Source organism: Etheostoma cragini, chromosome 16 (assembly GCF_013103735.1).
Source record: "Etheostoma cragini isolate CJK2018 chromosome 16, CSU_Ecrag_1.0, whole genome shotgun sequence".
Lineage (NCBI taxonomy): Eukaryota > Metazoa > Chordata > Actinopteri > Perciformes > Percidae > Etheostoma > Etheostoma cragini.
This window is the reverse complement of record NC_048422.1, coordinates 20,784,386-20,803,206: the sequence shown is the minus strand read 5'-3', so window position 1 is coordinate 20,803,206 and position 18,821 is coordinate 20,784,386. Positions and strand designations below refer to the sequence as shown.

The 18,821-nt window shown below is 37.8% G+C and overlaps 1 protein-coding gene across 5 annotated transcripts; it reads right to left on the bottom strand.

Annotated features, from left to right (window-relative positions):
• Positions 1 to 2,614: 2,614 nt before the first annotated feature.
• On the bottom strand, positions 2,615 to 18,566 carry LOC117959604 (rhotekin-like). Of its 5 annotated transcripts, none has more exons than XM_034896844.1 (13): positions 18,392 to 18,566; positions 15,884 to 16,083; positions 15,498 to 15,544; positions 15,354 to 15,407; positions 14,970 to 15,087; positions 14,631 to 14,873; positions 14,394 to 14,488; positions 14,182 to 14,288; positions 13,956 to 14,084; positions 12,453 to 12,615; positions 8,297 to 8,395; positions 6,493 to 6,580; positions 2,615 to 3,070 (listed from the first exon to the last, which is right to left on the bottom strand). In XM_034896844.1, the coding sequence occupies exons 1-13, from the start codon at positions 18,407 to 18,409 to the stop codon at positions 3,064 to 3,066; spliced, it is 1,368 nt and encodes a 455-aa protein (XP_034752735.1). In that variant the 5' UTR covers positions 18,410 to 18,566; the 3' UTR covers positions 2,615 to 3,063. The 5 variants fall into 5 exon arrangements, with proteins under 5 accessions (XP_034752735.1, XP_034752736.1, XP_034752733.1 ...); XM_034896845.1 differs by having other exon boundaries at positions 14,631 to 14,870; XM_034896842.1 differs by having other exon boundaries at positions 18,386 to 18,532.
• Positions 18,567 to 18,821: the final 255 nt, after the last annotated feature.

The window sequence follows — 18,821 nt, the reverse complement described above, 5'->3', positions numbered from 1 at the left end:
GCTCATTTGTTGGGCAATCCTTTTGTCTTCACATCACACTAATACGTGTTTATACATGAATCCAAACAATTACTTTTCATCAAGCTTAGTCAGCCATTACTCCATTTGTATGCCTTAAAAAATAATTAATCACACCTGCATGGAAGTGGTGGCGTCAACCTTTCTCCAGGAAAAGGTTTCACTTCCTTGTAGGCTGTGCCAATACAAATGGACAGGTATGTGTTCCTTCAACGTCAGTAAAACATATTCCAATGACATTTATAGCTTGTGCATGAAAATGTGTGACTTTGTTTGGGGGAGGGGGGGCAGTCAGTTTTTCTCTTTTTTCATAAACACTTCAGAGACTTCGTCAGAGACACTTTGCTTCTAATCCTTTATATTCAAATCATAAATGGTTTTGTGTGGCCTTTATCAACATCTTAGGAACATACACATAGGAGTAAGAATAAAACACCATAAAAACAGTTTCGTCAAAAGCAGTTAACTCAATTGTGCTTTAGTGAGCTGCGTGTCACACCTACATGCTTGAAGATTACATGTGCAGCCTACTATATTGTTTTTTTTATTGCTGTCATCTGGGTTAACAACAGCATGGTAATAAAACGGACACCAGCGTCACTGTAATTATAGACACTGATGATTGCGTGCAAAGTGCTCATCACAGTAGTACCTATTAACACTATTTTAAATAAATAAACACATATTATAGTTAAGTCATTTCTTTCACATTGTTGGTGTTATTTGCAAGTTATGGCATTGTTTTTGAGGTACGCTATGCCAAAATCATTTTAGTTCTGATTTATTCACTGAAAGGCATTTCCTTAACTCAGTGGCCTTTAGGCGCATGGTGCTCGCATTATGCACATATTGTCTAGCAAAGAGGATGTAGTCATATGCAGTGCATTTCATTGGGATTCATGCTTTACTGAGATTGAGGTTACCATGTAAAAACATTCTTCAACATCGCTAGACACAAGACCTGAAGCAATGGCTCAGATTAAAAATACTGTAACTCAAACTGAGAATACTTCCCTGAAAACATCTCTAGCCCCTAACATGTAGTACTGTATACAGTATGTTTATAGATTTGTAAATCATTTTGAATAAATACAAATACAAATATACAAAATAGAAATAACTGGACAGTGTAATTTGAAAGTGTTCAAATCCCCTGAAATCTTTCTTCAGATTTGGTGGCGAAAACTCAAGCATACGGAAATTGATTTCATTTATCTGCTTTTTCTTATCTGCCTACACGCAGTGCCCCTGATAACTGAACTCAAGCGGTGTGTTAGTACTGGACTGACTCTGAGCCTGAGCAGTTTGCTGGTGTTTCAGTTTTATCTTAGTTGTGGGCCGAAGATTCAGAAGATTCATTGCCTAAACACAACCTAAAAACCTTGGTTGTTAAAAGCTAAAAATTGACATTTATTTAAAATACTGTATTACAAGTAAAAGTCCTGCCTTGTGCCCATATCATGCTCATTTTAAGTTTCATAATTGTATTTAGAAGTTGTACCAGAATAACTTTAAGTTTAATTTTCAAAAGACACCATATATTTGTTATACTGCACATTGCTGCAGCTCCTCTGTTCAGCCTGTCTGTTGAGCTCTCTGTTTAAGCTACCGAGTGAGGCACCTCACTTCTGTTCCATCTTTGTTAGGAGTTGCACATACACAGTAGCTAGGTAAGGACTACTAGCCAGTCAGAGGCAGAGTATGAAGTTATGCCACGCTAGCAGCTAGGTGAGCATCTTAACATGTGTTGCATTTGTCAAGGAAGTAAAGGCTTGACTACAATAGAGCTGTTTGGAGCAGTTTGTGAATAGACTTTTCTGTTGAAGGTTGGTTAGGTAAAAGTATGTCAGGATCATCGGGAAAATGTACTTAAAAGTAAAAGTACTCAATGCAGAAAAGTCCTCACATTTTAGAAACAGGAAACAAGAAAACAGTTCCGACAATCAACAAAGTGTTTAATCGTCTAAACAGTTCAGCTGGACTTGTAGGCCCATATATTGTTAGGTAGTTTAATTTAAAATAAATCTTATTTTATAAACTGAACGTGTTTTTTGTGACAAAATCTTAATTTGTAAAGTAAATGGCAACTTAAGCTCTCAGATCAATGTAATGGAGTAACAAGTACAATATATCTCTCTGAAATGTAGTGATGTAGAAGTAGAAAGTACCTCACATTTGTACTTAACTACATAACTTGAGTCAATGAACATAGTTACATTCCACCACTGCTGTGTGTCCAGGAGGTTGTATACACTGTATCAAGTTGGAATGTGGCCATTAGACAGTCATCGTCTATTATGCTGGCATTAACCCACTGGTGAAGGGGACTGTCAACTCAAAGAAGGTTGTGCTCAGAGACTATTTGTTCCATGACTCAGCAGAGAGGTGCACACAGACCAAACTGCTTTTGTGGTTTTAGTATAAAAGCATGTCCATCAAGAAAACAACAGTTGAATTGATCCTAATTTTCTTTTTTTAAATACGGCATGCTTTACTACATCCCAAACCTTTAACCACAATCATTCTAGTATTCCTTTGTTGTCTAGTGTTTGCCTGTAAAAAATGCCCCATCAATCAAAGTGAGAGAGAAAGCAAGTTGATGTCTTCTGTATGGCTTTATTATAACACTTGAAACTCAAATGAGCAACACATTAGTAGTAGAATAGTCTTCCATTCGTCGCTGCAAACGTCTTCAAAACATTGGGCGAATTCAGTGAATCATCACATCAATCTATTGTACTGGAAGTGATAAACAGAATAATTTGGTATTTGTACTGGTCTCTCTTTACATGCACAAAATGTACAATATTGCTGGACAAGCAATGGTACAGCATTTAAAATGTACAGTCTGTTTGGAGTAGATATTTCAGACTCACACTCGTCACATTGCACTCCTTTTTTGTTACTAATACTGCTGGTTGGGTAACATTTTGAAATAGCACCATTCATCATGTCCATGTCTGTTTCCTTGACCAGGCATGGTAACCACAAACGAATAAAATAAGAACAGTTTCTCACTCCTCCAGTGCGACTGTGGCAGCGTCATCAATAACTGCACAAAAGAGAAACAAAGAAAACTGTAGTACAATGTAAAAAATCCTGAACTTTCTCAAGGAAATGAATTACCTTGCTACAAAAAGGGATGCCAGTGTTGTTAAATAGCATCAAATAATCATTACTTTAAAAATTCCAATCTTTTTCATTGTCTAGTTGTCTGTGTCAAATTAACTGCAAGGCGGGTACATATTTTTTGTATGTGACACACAAACACACCCCAATTAGCATTCTAGTCTGTAAAACCAGAACATCACATCTTCCTGACAGTTGAACCTAATTATAAATGTATCTGTTAAAACCACAACTCAGGCTGTGAGGTATCCAATTTCTGATCTGGGGAAGGGTTGGTATGAGGATGTGATCCATTTACTTAATAGAACAAGCACAATACAATATATGTTACTGTACCAAGGACATCCTTATACTGCTGCATTCACCTCCAGACAGGTGGAAATGTAATTCACATTTGTTTTAATACAGTGCCTAGGTCATACATCATTTTTATACGACTATTTTCCTAATGCTAAGAATGGGTTAGATGCAGATATTGAATTTCACTACATTGTACTACACAATTGCATGTGACAAATACTAATAAGGTTTCTTCTTTATTTTCTTGGCTTCATTTGAAATGAAATAGTCATGTGGCTGCTTGTAAATTGTCTAAGAAAATGAGTTGTAAGATATCAAATGCTTGATACTAATCTGTAAAATATTTAGAAAAATCAGCTCATCTGCCATTCTTTACAGGAAAACTACAACAGGGCACCTAACCAGAAAGTAACTGCTGTCTAACCGCTGCATATAATATGGTTGTGTTAGAATACAGGACTCCAGACTGCTGGAAACACACATGAAGCATTCAAAGTTACACAAAGCCAGCATTGTGAAATTTCTGTCATCATCTTGGCTTTGCTACTTCAAATACATCAACTATCAACATCTCCAGCACAACCTGTTCTCCAGGACATCTTTTGACCAATCTTTGGCCTTTCTCTGTACACAAACCATCTCTCTAACGAACAATACATGTGACATTTGACACCCAGGTGCATTATGTGCAAACTTAAACTAGTAACTTTGGGTGTTTGCGGTTCTAAGAAGTCAAATTGTCCTGAAAGGAGTCAGTGTTTGATGACATAGCCCACACTGTATAAGAGGACCATTATTGTGAGTCAAAGAGGAGTTTATCATGCTTAGCCGTGACGTCCCGTGTTAAGTCACTGCTGACCTGAGCAGGTGCATGTCAATGATGGGATTCTATAATAGTGAACAAACTGACCAAACTAGAAAAACTGTATGGGATTACAAATTATAACGGCTGAATCACTCCAGAGCTCCATAATATGACGAATAAGCCTCCTACAGTAATTGAGGTAGTTAACGTAATTTCAACGAGCCATTCTTATTACTTGTATTTAATAAAACTAAGACCATAATTGCAAGACTGTCCTACCCCAAAAAACAAACCTATAAGTCATTTGTACAATCAGCAATAATGACCCATACTTAGTGGGGATGCTGTTTCAGTAATTAGTAAGGCTTCTTTAAAAGGGATCTTCCATACTGGTTCTCAGTGTGTATCATAAACAGATGTGGTTATAATATTTATAGGATGAAACAGCACTTTTAACCAGACAGGAAAATCATTATATATTATCTGTCTTTTCTTCCTCTCTCTCTCGTAAACTCTTTTCTTCTTTTTCTCTCTCTTTCTGTTTCTCTTTTCATCTAAGTTTTTCAGCAGTGCAGTGCAATCCATATTTCTGCATTTTCATCGATGTATGTTTCTCACGCCATTTGTAAGTGTTCCTTACTTTATAATTGAACCACCACGACACCTACAATTTTCATAATCTATGGCAATTATTCAACTTTTTAAAGACATTCATATTAATTAGAACAATTATCACTTTTCCACATTTCTTACAACTTCACCGTCTTCTTACACATATTAAACAGCAATCCAGTTTAGCTTTAGTATTTTATGTTTTTACACACATTAGTGGTGTTATTCAACTTAATTAAAACCATTCCTACTTTTTCAACTATTCTCACTACTTCTACTTCTTCTTACTGATTTACGCTATTCATTTAGTTTAGCTTTAGTAATTTAGCTATTCAGCATTCAAACGCATTTTCTGCAGGAAATGCATTTTCTAGTTACATTTCATCGTTCTGCTGCACTTTCCTCTAAGCTGCCGTAGCAATTATGACGGGTGCAATGCAGAAAGTATAACAGAGACAAATTCTGAGTAAGGAGGTAAGTTTTAAGGATGTGAATCTTCACTGGTTCCACAATTTCATTCGATTTTAATTATCTTGTCAACGATTCAAATGAATTCTATATCACGATGCTTCACTTCCTCAACATATAATAACAATTTTAATATTGTTACACCTGGTTTTCAATCAAACAAATTCAAGCACTGAGATATATATGAACTCCCCTTTTATTGCATACACTCTTAAAAAAGACACTTCCTGAATGTAGGAAATTCTGAACACAGCAGACAAATGGCAAGAACAAAAAAGCACTTTCACTACATTTCAGCTATGCATATTCGTTACTTGTTACTACAAAATAGAATCAGGGGAAATTTGTGTGGAAACCCTGAGTAATATGCTTTACTACAAAGAAGCCATAATAAAGTTCATAATAAAAGTTTTTTTTGCTACTTGTACTTCTAATACTCAAGCATGTCAGAAAATTACTTTTGATGGTTAAGTACAGGAAATATCTGTACTTAAGTATAAATAAGGTACTTTAAAACTTTTACTCAAGTAACATTCTAAAAGCTAATTCTAAACTTCTACCAAAGTCATTTTCTGGTGAGATACTTGCATTTCTTCCCAAGTATTGCTTTCAAGTACTTTATACAAGACTGGTTTTAGGTCATATTTACATGCCATTGCTAGGGGCGCTAATTTATGAAACACTACTGTGGGTTGTATTGAAGGGTAGGAATAAACGGCCTATATGGTGGAATGGTTTGGAATGGTTTGGTTGATAACAGCAGGCAAAGTGAAATATTTAAAGATCTGAAATCTCAAGAAACTGTCAGATATGACTAAAAATTCCTCTCTTAAATATAATGTTGCCTTTGCTGACATATGTTGTCCATTGAAATGTTGACAGAAAAATATGCATTGAAAAATATAGGCAGGAATACGCTTTTTTTCCCTCTCAAGTCTTTTTGTCAAGGGAGTTTCCAATGCAGACATTTTGTTGCTCGTCAGTTGAGTGGTTATTTTTATGCTTCAAACTGCGTAGCATGTGCCATTACAGTCAGACCTCTTCCTGTTTGCATGGAATGAAATGTACGGTCACAACAAACAAGCGTGTCATGGTGAGCATAAGGTGAGGATTTGGAATGTTTATGCGGAGGGAGTGTCTGCTGTGGCAAAAAAGCCTACCTTTCCTTGTAGTAGGAAGAGAGCAAAGTGCGGATCTCAACGGATAAATCAGGAACCACAAGACCCTCTCCAGGAGAGGAGGGCGTTACTGAAAAAGAAGAGATATATATTATTTTTTTTAAGTCTGTAAGATGAGTAACTTTATCATTCCATTTGAAAAGATCTCAAACTCTATACCAGATATTTTATCTCTTTGTGACTGGAAACATTTTTGTGGTTGCTTAGCGGGAATTTCCCAGAGGGATTCTTATTTCCTTGACTACGTTATCTTATTTTCTCTTCTTTATTAGAGTTTTGTCTAACAAAGTCTTCCTGATTGGAATGAAAAACAAAGATTTTGTCATGTAAACACACCCACATTTTTGGTGTGACATACTTGTTCCCTTGGGTTGCTATTACAGATGTCGGCAGGTGTTAAAATTAATTGTGTTGTTAACTTTGACAGTATCTGACTCCCACGTCATTGTTAAGCATAAATTGTATCTCTGTTGGATTGTGCTATTTACTCAAACCTGTTTGTGTACTTTTAGGTCTGGCCAAATCCCTGCAGATGAAGAGACAGCCTTGTTATATTGTCAGAAAGCCTGCATGAAGAGACATGTACAAGTGCATGTTTGCCATGACAATCTCATCCATCCATGGGTATGTATGTTTGCAAGTTTTAGCTCCTTAACTTCATATCCTATCACATTTTTCAGACTTTTCCTGCTGTTCAATGCAAAATGCATTAGCTTCCTTTAAATTCCACATGGCATGGAAGTCAATTACTGTAGCAGACTCCTGAGACTTGCTTGAGTTGTGCAGTCAATCGCAGTGGGGGACGGGCCCACAAAGAAATATCAGTCAATTCTGCATCCCCCCCCAGCTCTAAGGAGCGTATGTATTTCATGAATTAAACAAACTGTTTTGGTTATCAGCATAATCTTTGGCAGAAGCATGCAACTAATTTGAGTAAATAACCTCTAGAAATCCACATTAACACTACTTGGTGAACATAGTGGAACATTTAGCAGCTAAAGAGACAGACATATTTCTCTATATCTTTATCAGTGTGTCCAAACCAGCAGCGACAGTGCCACCCACAAAGAGTCTGGGTCTGTCCGAGGTTTCTACCTAAAAGGAAGTTATTCCTTGCCACTGTTGAATCAAATGCTTGCTTGTGGGAAATTGTTGGGTCTTTGTAAATAATAGAGTGTGGTCTAGAACTACTCTATCTGTAAAGTGCCTTGAGATAACTCTTGTTATGATCTGATACTATAAATAAAATTTAACTGGATATTTCCTTCAGGCGTTAGTGCTGAGCAAAACAGAGCTAAAACGTAATGACAATATTGGACATACATTTTTCAGGTGGACACAAACACGACTCCAAAAATATGCAAATGTAGAACAGTATCTGCTGGAGGTGTAACTCTGCAACTGTTTGCTAACAATACTGTATACTGTAACTTAAAAGGTGATGAAATATCATGCTTCCAGGTTGTTGATGCTGCTCCCAAGTGGCCACATAAATCAGTTATGCTGTTTCACTGAATTTTTATTTTAACACAAATAAAAACAGACTTGTTTGATTACCAAACCATTAGCAAGATTCAAGAGTCTGCCAGTAGATTTTAATATGTACAGTAATGCATAAAAACAAATCAAGGGCCATTGCAGAAATTACATGCAGAACCATTTTTTGTACAAAATGATGTGCTTTGATTTAGGCGACCAGCCAAACCACTGGTTTGGTCCGTAAAGGCTTCTGTTGATTGAGATCAGTGAGAGGAAGCAATGTTTTTCTCAGCTTGTGTTACAATACCTATTTCATGGTATAACGATCCCTGCTTCACTGGAATGGCTTTCCTGGAGCTTGGCATTTCTATCTTCATGAGATGATCACAACACTGCTTCCACTGGCCTGCAACAAATACAACAGTAATGGGCGCCCGGGTAGCTCAGTGGGTAGAACGGGCACCTGTATCCAGACAGCACCTCTAGACATGGGCGCGCGTTCTACCAGGTGAGCTCCCCAGGCATTCAAAGCAACCAGATTTTAAAGATGGTTTTTAATTTTGCATTTTTGTAGGTCTTTATTTGAAAGGGCATCTTAGACATGAAAGGGGAGGCAGAGAGGAAATGATTTGCAGCAAAGGGCTGAAGGTTGGAACCGAACAGGCTGCGGTGAGGACTGAGCCTTTGTTTATGGGCGTATGCTCTACCAGCCGAGCTACCCCTGCACCCAAAAACCAAACAGATTTGATTGACAGTTTACATCACACTTCATCTGTATTATCTTCAGGTCTGGTTTCTTCGATATGTAAAGTTATTTCTTTCTAAAATATGTTTATTTAATTGTTTGATTAGTTCATTACTGAACCCAGCCATCACTCCATCACATCCTGAGCCACCCACAACCACAAGCAAATTTTCAACCTCTGGAAAACACTTATCTTGTACACAACATTTGACAAGCTGGGAGAATCATTATAATGCATCTCAATATCACACACAATGCTCATGTCATCCTGAGAATCTGTGCCAATAAACACTGTCATAAGTGTTGTACCACATACCAGACATATCTAGACATGCTATGATGTTCCATGTCTACTTGGTAAACATCATTTATTGGGTTCTTTACAGTGTAATCGTTGGAATAACTTTGTTTTTGCGCAGCACTGGTGTCATGGAGTCAAATTTGCGACCCCGCAGCCTCATACCTAACGGAGTTCTGAACTATGCTGCAAGCAGGCAGCTGTAAAAATCAACAAGTCATCTTAAGATTGTCAAGTATAATGACAAACCAAAGCCCCTACACACAACAGAAATATCCCCTTTAATTGAGAATCCATTCAAATTAAGGAGAATTGTAATGGGGAATATACTCGCCGTCATACAAGAAAAGTGATATTTGCAGGAGATTAACTGATGAGTGAAAGGATCAAGATTTAGGAACAAAAGACTGCTGCCAAACATTCCACCCTTCTTAACACCAGGCGTGGCATACATTACACATTTACTTGTTCACACACAACATTTCTGTGATAACACATTCTCAAGCCTGTTCTATCTGTACAGCAAGCAAGCAAATATTGCAATTGCTCCGTGCAAACACTGGCTTAGTAAAGAAGATTTATTTCATATCTTAATTCTTAGAAATGCACTAAGGCATAAATAGGCTACAACAATAGCCCCAAGGTACACAGTAGTCAAATCAGAGACACACCTGGTTTCCTGATGCAAAGCTAGGCTACCCACTAACTTAATAACCATTTCTCCACGTCAAACTTCTTACTTTTGGCGTTCTTGCTCGGACCATACTCCTCTTCAAACTCCGCCTTCAGTTCCATGCCAGCTACACACGTGTAAAGTGGGTTGGCCATGGTGTCTTTCCTACTTTCAACTTCCAAACTTCTCGCACCCTTGATTGGACCAAACCCATCTTACAACTCAGCGTTTATTTTGACTCACAACACCTGTCAAGTTTTGTGAGTGTAATTTGTACATATAAACACTTGACAAAGTTCCTACGCCCTATTATAAACTTCAGACATAGATCAAATAGCAGTCTCACAGCTGTCATTTATTAGTTTTTAGTTTATTTTTGTAAACGAGTGTGTGCAATAAAAACTATTCACCTACTAATCCTTTTGATTCATAAGGCTGACTAACTCAATCATATTTGAGTATTTAACAACACAGACACATCGGACACCAATGTAGAACAGGGTTTTTTGTATTGGTCATGACATTGGAATGTTCTTCCTATAAAAAGGATCTAGAGCATGCGTTTGCCTACTCTCCTCTAATTTGAAAAATATGTATTGGTTTTGATCATTTGGTAAGATAAAATCTATTTTCTGTGTAACTTTTTATTCTGCTACTACCTAGTACCTAACACACATGACATACAGTGTGTTTCACAATGTGGAAAAATGATTATATAGTAATTATGGGATAGTTATAATACAATATGTGTATTGAATTTCAATTATTATGGGGAGAAAGGGTTTGGTCTTTTTAATTAAAGCCGTTAGAATACATTTTTATATTTAAAATGGATCCCAAGACTTGCATGTAAAAGATGTTGGTTGCAAAGATGATCCCACACAATTTTTACCCAATTTTGCAGTTTGAACATCTTTCAGCTTATTGTTTTATACGACCAACATATTCACGCTTTTGGATGAATCTCACCGCTTTGGCACCTTTTGGGCAGCAGCAGGCAGCTGTTTTCAGCAAACAAGTTGTTAAACCGAACGCAACTTGTCCAGCACTAAATGGCAGCCAGAAGAAGCTAGTGACCAACTGGTGAACATTGTGGAGCATTTAGCAGCTAAAGAGCCTGATAATTGGGTGTGAATACACAACTGTATGCTGGCTACAGGTTCTCCATCTTAACTTAAAAGATGATGATAATATATCAGTGTTTTGTTTATGGCTTCCGCTTAGCCTTTGGCCCCCAAAAAATGTAACACTACTCTTGAGGTGGCAGTAGCTCAGTCTGTAGGGAGTTGGGTTAAGAACCGGAGGGTCATTGGTTCAAGTTCCCATACGGACTGCAGACGGGCCAGTTCACTTGGATGGGCACTGCCAAGGTGCTCTTGAGCAAGGCACCTAACCCCTTGACAGCTGCAGCCCCCTCACACTGACATCTCTCCATTAGTGCATGTATAGGTAATGAATTGTGTGTAACTCAGGCCTGTGTGTAATATGTATAATAACAGAGTGAAAACATTGTAATTTCCCTTTTAAGATTAATTAACTATATCATATTATTATTATTATTATTATTATTGTAAAAGTAAATTTATATGTTGTTTTTGTCTGTTATCTTATGAGGTAGTAATTTGCTGCTTGTCTTTATTTTTTTTCAAAAGTGACTTACTATAGCATTTTTTTTTTATAGAAACTGCTTAAATATGTAAAATGCGCACATATACATAGAGGTTTACGCCTCAACGCAGAGATCCAGGGCTCGAGTCCGTCCTGTGACGATTTCCTACATGGCAACCCCCCCTTCTCTCTCTCCCCTTCTCACCAAGCTGTCCTGTCCATTGAAGGCAGGAAAGCCCCAAAAAAATCTATGAAAAATAGATTCAAAAAAATTCACTTTTTTTTTAAATGCAACTTTTTGCATTTAAACAAAGACTAAACAATTCCATAAGAGCTGAAATACTCATCTTTGGAGCAAAGGAACATAGATTAGAGAAAATTGTCTTTGGAGAGCAACAGTGAAGCTGTAATCATAGACTGACTACATTTCAAGAGTCCTATCAAATCATATTAAAGTCCGTTCGTCCACTTTTTTAATTATTATTTCTACGTAAAGCTAATTATATTGCATTTTATTACGTAGAAAATATGCTCTTAAGATAAAGTTGACAGATACTGCAGACCAGTAAACATCGCATGAGCTCAGTCAGACACCAGACAAATATTTTACTTGTGACACACTATCCGTAAAATGACATGCATATTTCACTGCTGCCACAAACATGAAAGAATCCTGTCTTGCAGGTATCAGCAACTGTATTATCTGTCCTACATACACAAAGCCTAATGAACATCTCCTCTTACCATTTTCAGGTATACAAACTTAGCGGAGTTTGAGTCAATGCTGTGAAGCGCAATTTGAATCTTTAGCTCTTAGAATACTTTTTGACAGTGCCGGCCTACTGTACTGGACCATTGGGTGTGTATTTTGATTTCCAGAAGGTCTGAATCTTCTTCGGCAGAACAATATTCAATTAAATTGTTCCTATAATAAATAATAACAATAATCATAACACATTTATTGATTATGCAACCTTGGGAGAAGAATAAACTCGGAGTGCTCTCCATAATTATAAGGGTGTTGGTTCTGCCATTATACAACAAAACTGCTTCTTTGGCCCATGGCCTAAATTCATGCATGTTGCATGTAGCTATTGTTACACACATCTGGGAATTTTGTGTTTTCATCCAGGCCTCACCCATGTTATAGACATGCTGCCAGATAGCCTGGGTCCAGCGCTGCGTGTCTTCAGGTGTGTGCGTGGTTAGCGTAAAGGTTAGTTCCTCTCCTTGATATTGTGTGCTGATAGATATACTGTGTTGATGGACAGGATCTCTCTCTGACACACAGACAAGGGTATGCTGATGGGGAAAAGAAACACTCATAATCATTTTCACATCTATTTGTTCAGTCTTTTGATAAAATAATCCAACAGGTTTAACTGCAGTTGACAGAAGACCATGGTAAACATGCTGCTGAAAAAACATCCTTCTGTGGGAATACATTTGAATATGGCCCTGTGGTACAGACTACCAACTACGTCGTACATCAATAGTTAATCCAATGGTTCTCAACCCTCTCCAAAAGGTCACAAGATAAACCTGGGTCACTGTAACAAGATTAATGCGGCAAGAAAGAATAATGTTTTTGTAAAATATTAGATTATTTTAACTCTTTGAGTCTTTAACAGTTATTTAAACAGCACATTTGGGTGACTAAAGAGGAAAAATCACTGCTAATAAACTACTGAAATATGTGACAAGAGGCACAGAGTAGATGCTGCCTTTTTCATATAGTGACACAAGCGGCTGTGGCTCAGTGGTAGAGCGGTTGCCTGCCAATCGGACGGTTGGTGGTTTGATCCCTTGGCCCTGCAGTCCCATATCAAAGTGTCTTTGGGCAAGACACTGAACCCCAAGTTGCCCCCAGTGCTGTGCATTGGAGTATGAATGTGTGTGAGTGTTTATCTGATGAGCAGGTGGCACCTTGTACGGCAGCCTCGGCCACAGTGTATGAATGTGGGTGATTGGTGAATGTATCCTGTATGATGTAAAAGCCCTTTGAGTAGTCGTTAAGACTAGAAAAGCCCTATATAAATACAGCACATTTACATTTACATTTACAAGCCAAAAAGGTTGAGAACTGGTTAAATACATAACAATGTGTTGTACTTTAGATGCTTTTTTGAATCTTCTTGATTTAAAATCTTACTCTCAAAAGTAACTTCTTACTATAGTGGTTAGATATTTGTAATGGAAGGAGGGACGTTTAGGTACCTTAGATTTGTAGCAATAATATCAAAATATATGAATATATTCATATAAAAAGAATGAAAGTAGTGATATCTGTAGTACAATTTTTGTATAGAGGTTATACTGCTAGGTTATAATACTGTTTCTTTTTAGGATTTACTGACATTTTAAAATTAGAGAGCATATTCTACGTCTGAGTCCATCCACCCCCTGAACAAAATATTCTAATCTTCAAATGCTCACCATTAGAGCAAGTTTTCTTTCCAAATATGTTTTCATTCATTTACTGTACCCTTGGGTTTGCATTTGATTTCTATTTAGATTTTTTGTTTTCATTCATTTACAAGTGCACTCTGTAAGCCTTGGCATGTTATTGTAATCAATAAACCAAAAAAATCAGAAATGAATCCATCTATTCATTCCTAAGACTTTGCTTGTTTAAAACCAACCTTTTTGATGGGGATTGCAAGTAATGGCTTTTCCTCAGACTCCAGATATTCTTGATTCTTATAGCAAAGGAGGCTTTGCTCCCTGAGGACTCCGTAGACATTTTCCCAGCAATTAAGGTCCTCTCCGAGCTGAATGAGAACAGGGAATAATATGATACATTGAATGGTAATGTGATATCATAATAAAGGAATAACAAGGCAGGATAATATATGAAAATCAAGTCACCTTAACCTTGAGTTGGCCACTTATCATTGGCTGAATCATGCACAGCGGCTGAGCAACTAGTCGGCAGCACATGTTACCGTATAGAGGCAACCAGAATGGATTATCCTCTGTAAATCAAAGAGATTAGGGATTCAATTTCAGGAGAAGATGAGAAGAGGACAAAAAAACAAAAGAGATAGGAGTGGGAAGAAGAAAGAGGATTTGTAACTCACCTGTTGCTGCCAGCGACAAATCATGTGTCTTGAAACCGTCCTGGACGTGTTCTATTCTCAGTGTTGTGTGTGCCAGCAGGTTATACTTAGGTCCCCTTCAAGGAGAAAGCATTGGGCAAAATCAACATGTTATAAAACATTTCCATTGTATGTGTGTGTGTGTGTGTGTGTGTGTGTGTGTGTGTGTGTGTGTGTGTGTGTGTGTGTGTGTGTTTGAGGGAGAATTATCATCCTCACAGTGTAGACCGGTCAGGGGATAAAGGTGGGGACACACTTCCAGGTTCCACATTTCCTCCACTGGATCCACAAACAGCTGCAGACTCAAACGCAGCGCGGATCTTTTTCCCAGAGGAGCATCCGACTGAGCCCCCCAGACGGCTTGCTTTTCTGGGTCCTAGAGACCCCGGAGAGAAATCCTCAACCGTACAACTGCTGTACAGCTCAACACGAAGCTGAAACCCGGGGCCTACCTCGCTGCTGCTTATACACATTTAAAAGAGGACAAATGAAATGTCTTTAAAGTGGGATTAGACAAGAACTGAACCTCAAAAAAACTGTCAAAACTGTGTGACTTACAATATAATAGTGTCTTCAAAACAGATGTCAGTTAAAGTCCTGTCTACCATCACCAGATCAGTGTCATGGATCTCTGTACCACAGTGAAGCAGGCAGAAAACAGCACAGCGCTGTAGATCTGCAAGTACAAGAATGAGAGTGAAAACCACAATTGATTCTAAAGGTGCTGACACGCATTTATCTCATGTAATGATATGCACTCATGTAAGTCTGATACCAGAGACGGTGGCCAATCATTTCAGTTATTTCCAGTGCACTTTTATGAACTGATATATGGCTAAATGACTAGGTATTGTAGTGAGGTCAACAAGGTTTTCATGCAATCAAACTTCATCCATTCACATTAGTGCAACAGGTCCCCTTGATCACAACATCCTGATTTACCTCCTTTGTTTTTGAAGTACTCCGAGTCTTTCCACATCAGTGGGATTCGCAGGTCTACAGAGTACATAATATAAAATTAGAATTATAAAAGCCAGGTTCAAGAATTGTTTTGAATCTGTAACAAGATATTTTGTTAAAACTTGCCTGAAAGGGATACTTTTCCCACACATGGCACAAAATCTTCAGATGGCCTGCAGTGAAAGAGATAGTTCATCTATCCAACTATCCATACATACACCATATATGCTGTCCAGTACAGTATGCACAGGAACACTTACTACATCTTTAACACAATACTAACCAAACTGAACAACTGAAAATACAAATCAGGTAAACCCACACATCTAATGTTTGTTTTGGAATTAAGGGACTCCAGGGATTAAAAAAGTAAACTTGTCTGACCTCTAGTTGTGAGTAGGAGGCATGGCAACGTCAACAAACAGTGCTCCGCTCTGCAATACATTCTTTTATATAATAGATTATCTGTCTATTTACCCATACATAAAATATATCCTTGCACTCCATCTGACCTGCATCCCACTTTTTGTAGGATTTGAGCTTTCCTCATCCTCTGTAGTTTGCTGAGCAAGGCCAGAATGCGGGCATTGCAAGTTAGCAGGCTCCTGGAGGCCTCCAGGGCCTGCTCTCTCCTGGAACAAGCTGCCAGTAGTTTACTGGCTCCCTCCTGCATTCGCACCTCCATCTCAATCTGCTTCAGCACCTCTTCCTCCTGTCCGAGATAAGTGGAAGATTAAGCTCTACCTATCAATATTCATATAATTTTGATTAAAAAGAAAGACAAATTAAAGGCATACAGTGCTTGGAAGCTTGTACTGAGAATGAACTGTCAAACTATAATGCATTTTTAGCCTACTTTGGTCCAGACCGAAATCTCTCAACTATGGGATGGATTGCCATGAAACTCATGGTCATGGTCCCCAGAGGATGAAGCCTAATTACTTTAGTGAGCCACTGATTTTTCATCTAGCAAAACCAGCATGTCTTCTTGTAAGATCCAGTTGGGTTGGCGCTATATTTATATGGTTCCCAGACAATGCATCCTAAGTAATGAACCCCCAACTTTACCTCTAACTTCACCATGTTGTTTTTAGTAAAAATGTCTCAACAACTATTGGACTATGTGCCATGAGATCTGGTGCTGCAGGACAATTTTTAATCTAAAAAGAAACATTGGTGATCGCCTGACTTTTCTATATGCCATCATCAGGTCCAAAATGTCAATTTCTTTCATTTATGACTACAATTCTCAGCAAAATGAATGACATTCAGATCAGCCTGTGGTGTACTTTGTGTTAATTATATACCTACACGCAAAGCTGAGTTGGTGTACATAGTACACATACTTGCTGAAAATCAGCATGTCAACATTGTTACTGTGGGCATGTTAGCACACGGATGTTACCATTAAACCCAAACCACTACTGTGCCTCTTGGGACTTCTAGGCATGCTGTGGACTTAGACTTGTTATTTGATGTGTCACAAAGTGAGGGAGAGTGAGAAGTAATTAGAATTTCTGGCTGTTGTTGATGATATATAGTATCAGGTGGGAGTCATAACTGGTCTAATAACTTTCAAACACCCCGCTGATCCTTGTGGCAACAGGCTTCAAACACACTAAGCCAGAACTGTTACATAAGAGCCGAGCCACCATGGGGCGACAGTTTTAAATTAGTACATCACATTAATCCCTGGACTTATTCCAACTGTCAGAGCCCCAAGACTTATGTCAGGTGTGCCATGGCAAGGTGCATGTTGATGGAATTTAATAGACAATAGACAATGTTACCTTTGTCTTTGCTTGCAACATCAGCTTTGTTATTTTTTTGACCCAGGTTAAAAACAATACTGTATTTGGAGCAATGTAAAGTTCCAATGTCCACATACATTAGACGGAATTCTTTATACATAAACCACTTAGCGGAGCATGTTTCCTAATGAGCTCCAGTTGGGACTGCTGTTTATGGATCAAGTACGGAGTGGCGACTGGTAGCTGGAGTGGTGCCATTTCCCCTCCTTGACCCCAAACATACTGAATAACACTCCTGTGGGGCAGGCCCCCCCCTTGTTTTGACATCCTTTTATACATAATGCATTTGTGTTGTGTGCATGTGCCCTGTTTGTTTATGTGTGTATATGGGCGTGAATATACTGTATAACGGAGTAAAAAAAAACAATTTCCCCTTACAGGATTATTAAAGTGTACACTATTATCATCGTTATGTAGCTATAATGAATTGTCATGATGAATAACGGATTTTTTTAGGTCTATTTATATTATGAGTGACCTGTGGAAAATAGCCACGTGCACGTCATTTGGTAAATTTGTTATTAGACATGCATTTGAATACATTATGGTCCTCTGACTTAATACATCAGTGAGGTGATTCTTCTATAACATATTTTCCCATTATTAATAAAATGAACACAGCTCTAACACAATGAACATCACTACAGTGTTACCTGATGGTAAATTGGGCAATCATTTGAGGTTTACCATGCATTAACAAGCCATAGGTTTTAGGTGAAGTAAAGCTTTAGGGATCAGAAGGTTGTTGCATAGTTCAGTAAAGTTTTCTGAGGCTAAGCCGTGTTCGTATGTTTAGATTTTATTCTGAACAGATCTAATTACATAAACTGAAGTTCCCTCAACTGTTCTCGTGCAACCTTAAATTAGTTGATTATTGCAATATTATATCTTTTTAAAACAGTATTAAGGGGGAAAACAAATGACTTGCTTGTGATCAACAATTTTGTTTTTCACAGAAACACAATATGATTTTAAAGGGCATCTTTTAACTAGGCATGTTAACAAAATCCCTTACGCATTGTGATCTGCAGATAGGAACATGTAAAATGACAATTAATCAGCAACAAAAAGGTTGTATTTGGTATCCTTCCTAAATAAAAACAAAGCGTTATGCACACATTCCTGCACTAAACCATGAACATGAACACCTGGGATCAACTATTCAGAAAGGTATCAAATAAAAAAAATTAATCAATCTCTTACACTTACCTGGGTGTTGTTGCTCATGTTGTTTCTCTGCAGTGTCTTGGAGGTCTGCTCCAGTCTCCGTGCAGTCAGCAGGCAGTACAGTGAGTGGAGCCACTAATCTCGCTGCTGACTGAGTGAGTGAGTGGCCTTGCAGATAGAGAAGTTACTCAACAGAGATCAAAACAGTCTTAAGCTTCACTACTAGAAGTTGCAGCCTTAGGGATTAGAGGAGTCTCAAACCTTAAGTCTTTTATTTCACCAGCTGAATCACATGAAACAATAAATTCCTAAATATCCAGCAATTCCTAAAAGTACTATATGATATCTACTTAATATTCACAGTATTTTAAAACACAGGAATTAAAAGCAAACATGTATTTAAGGTAAAAAGACAAGGGTAGCTACTATAATCGTGAACAGTTAATTGCAATAAAATTACTTACCTTAATGT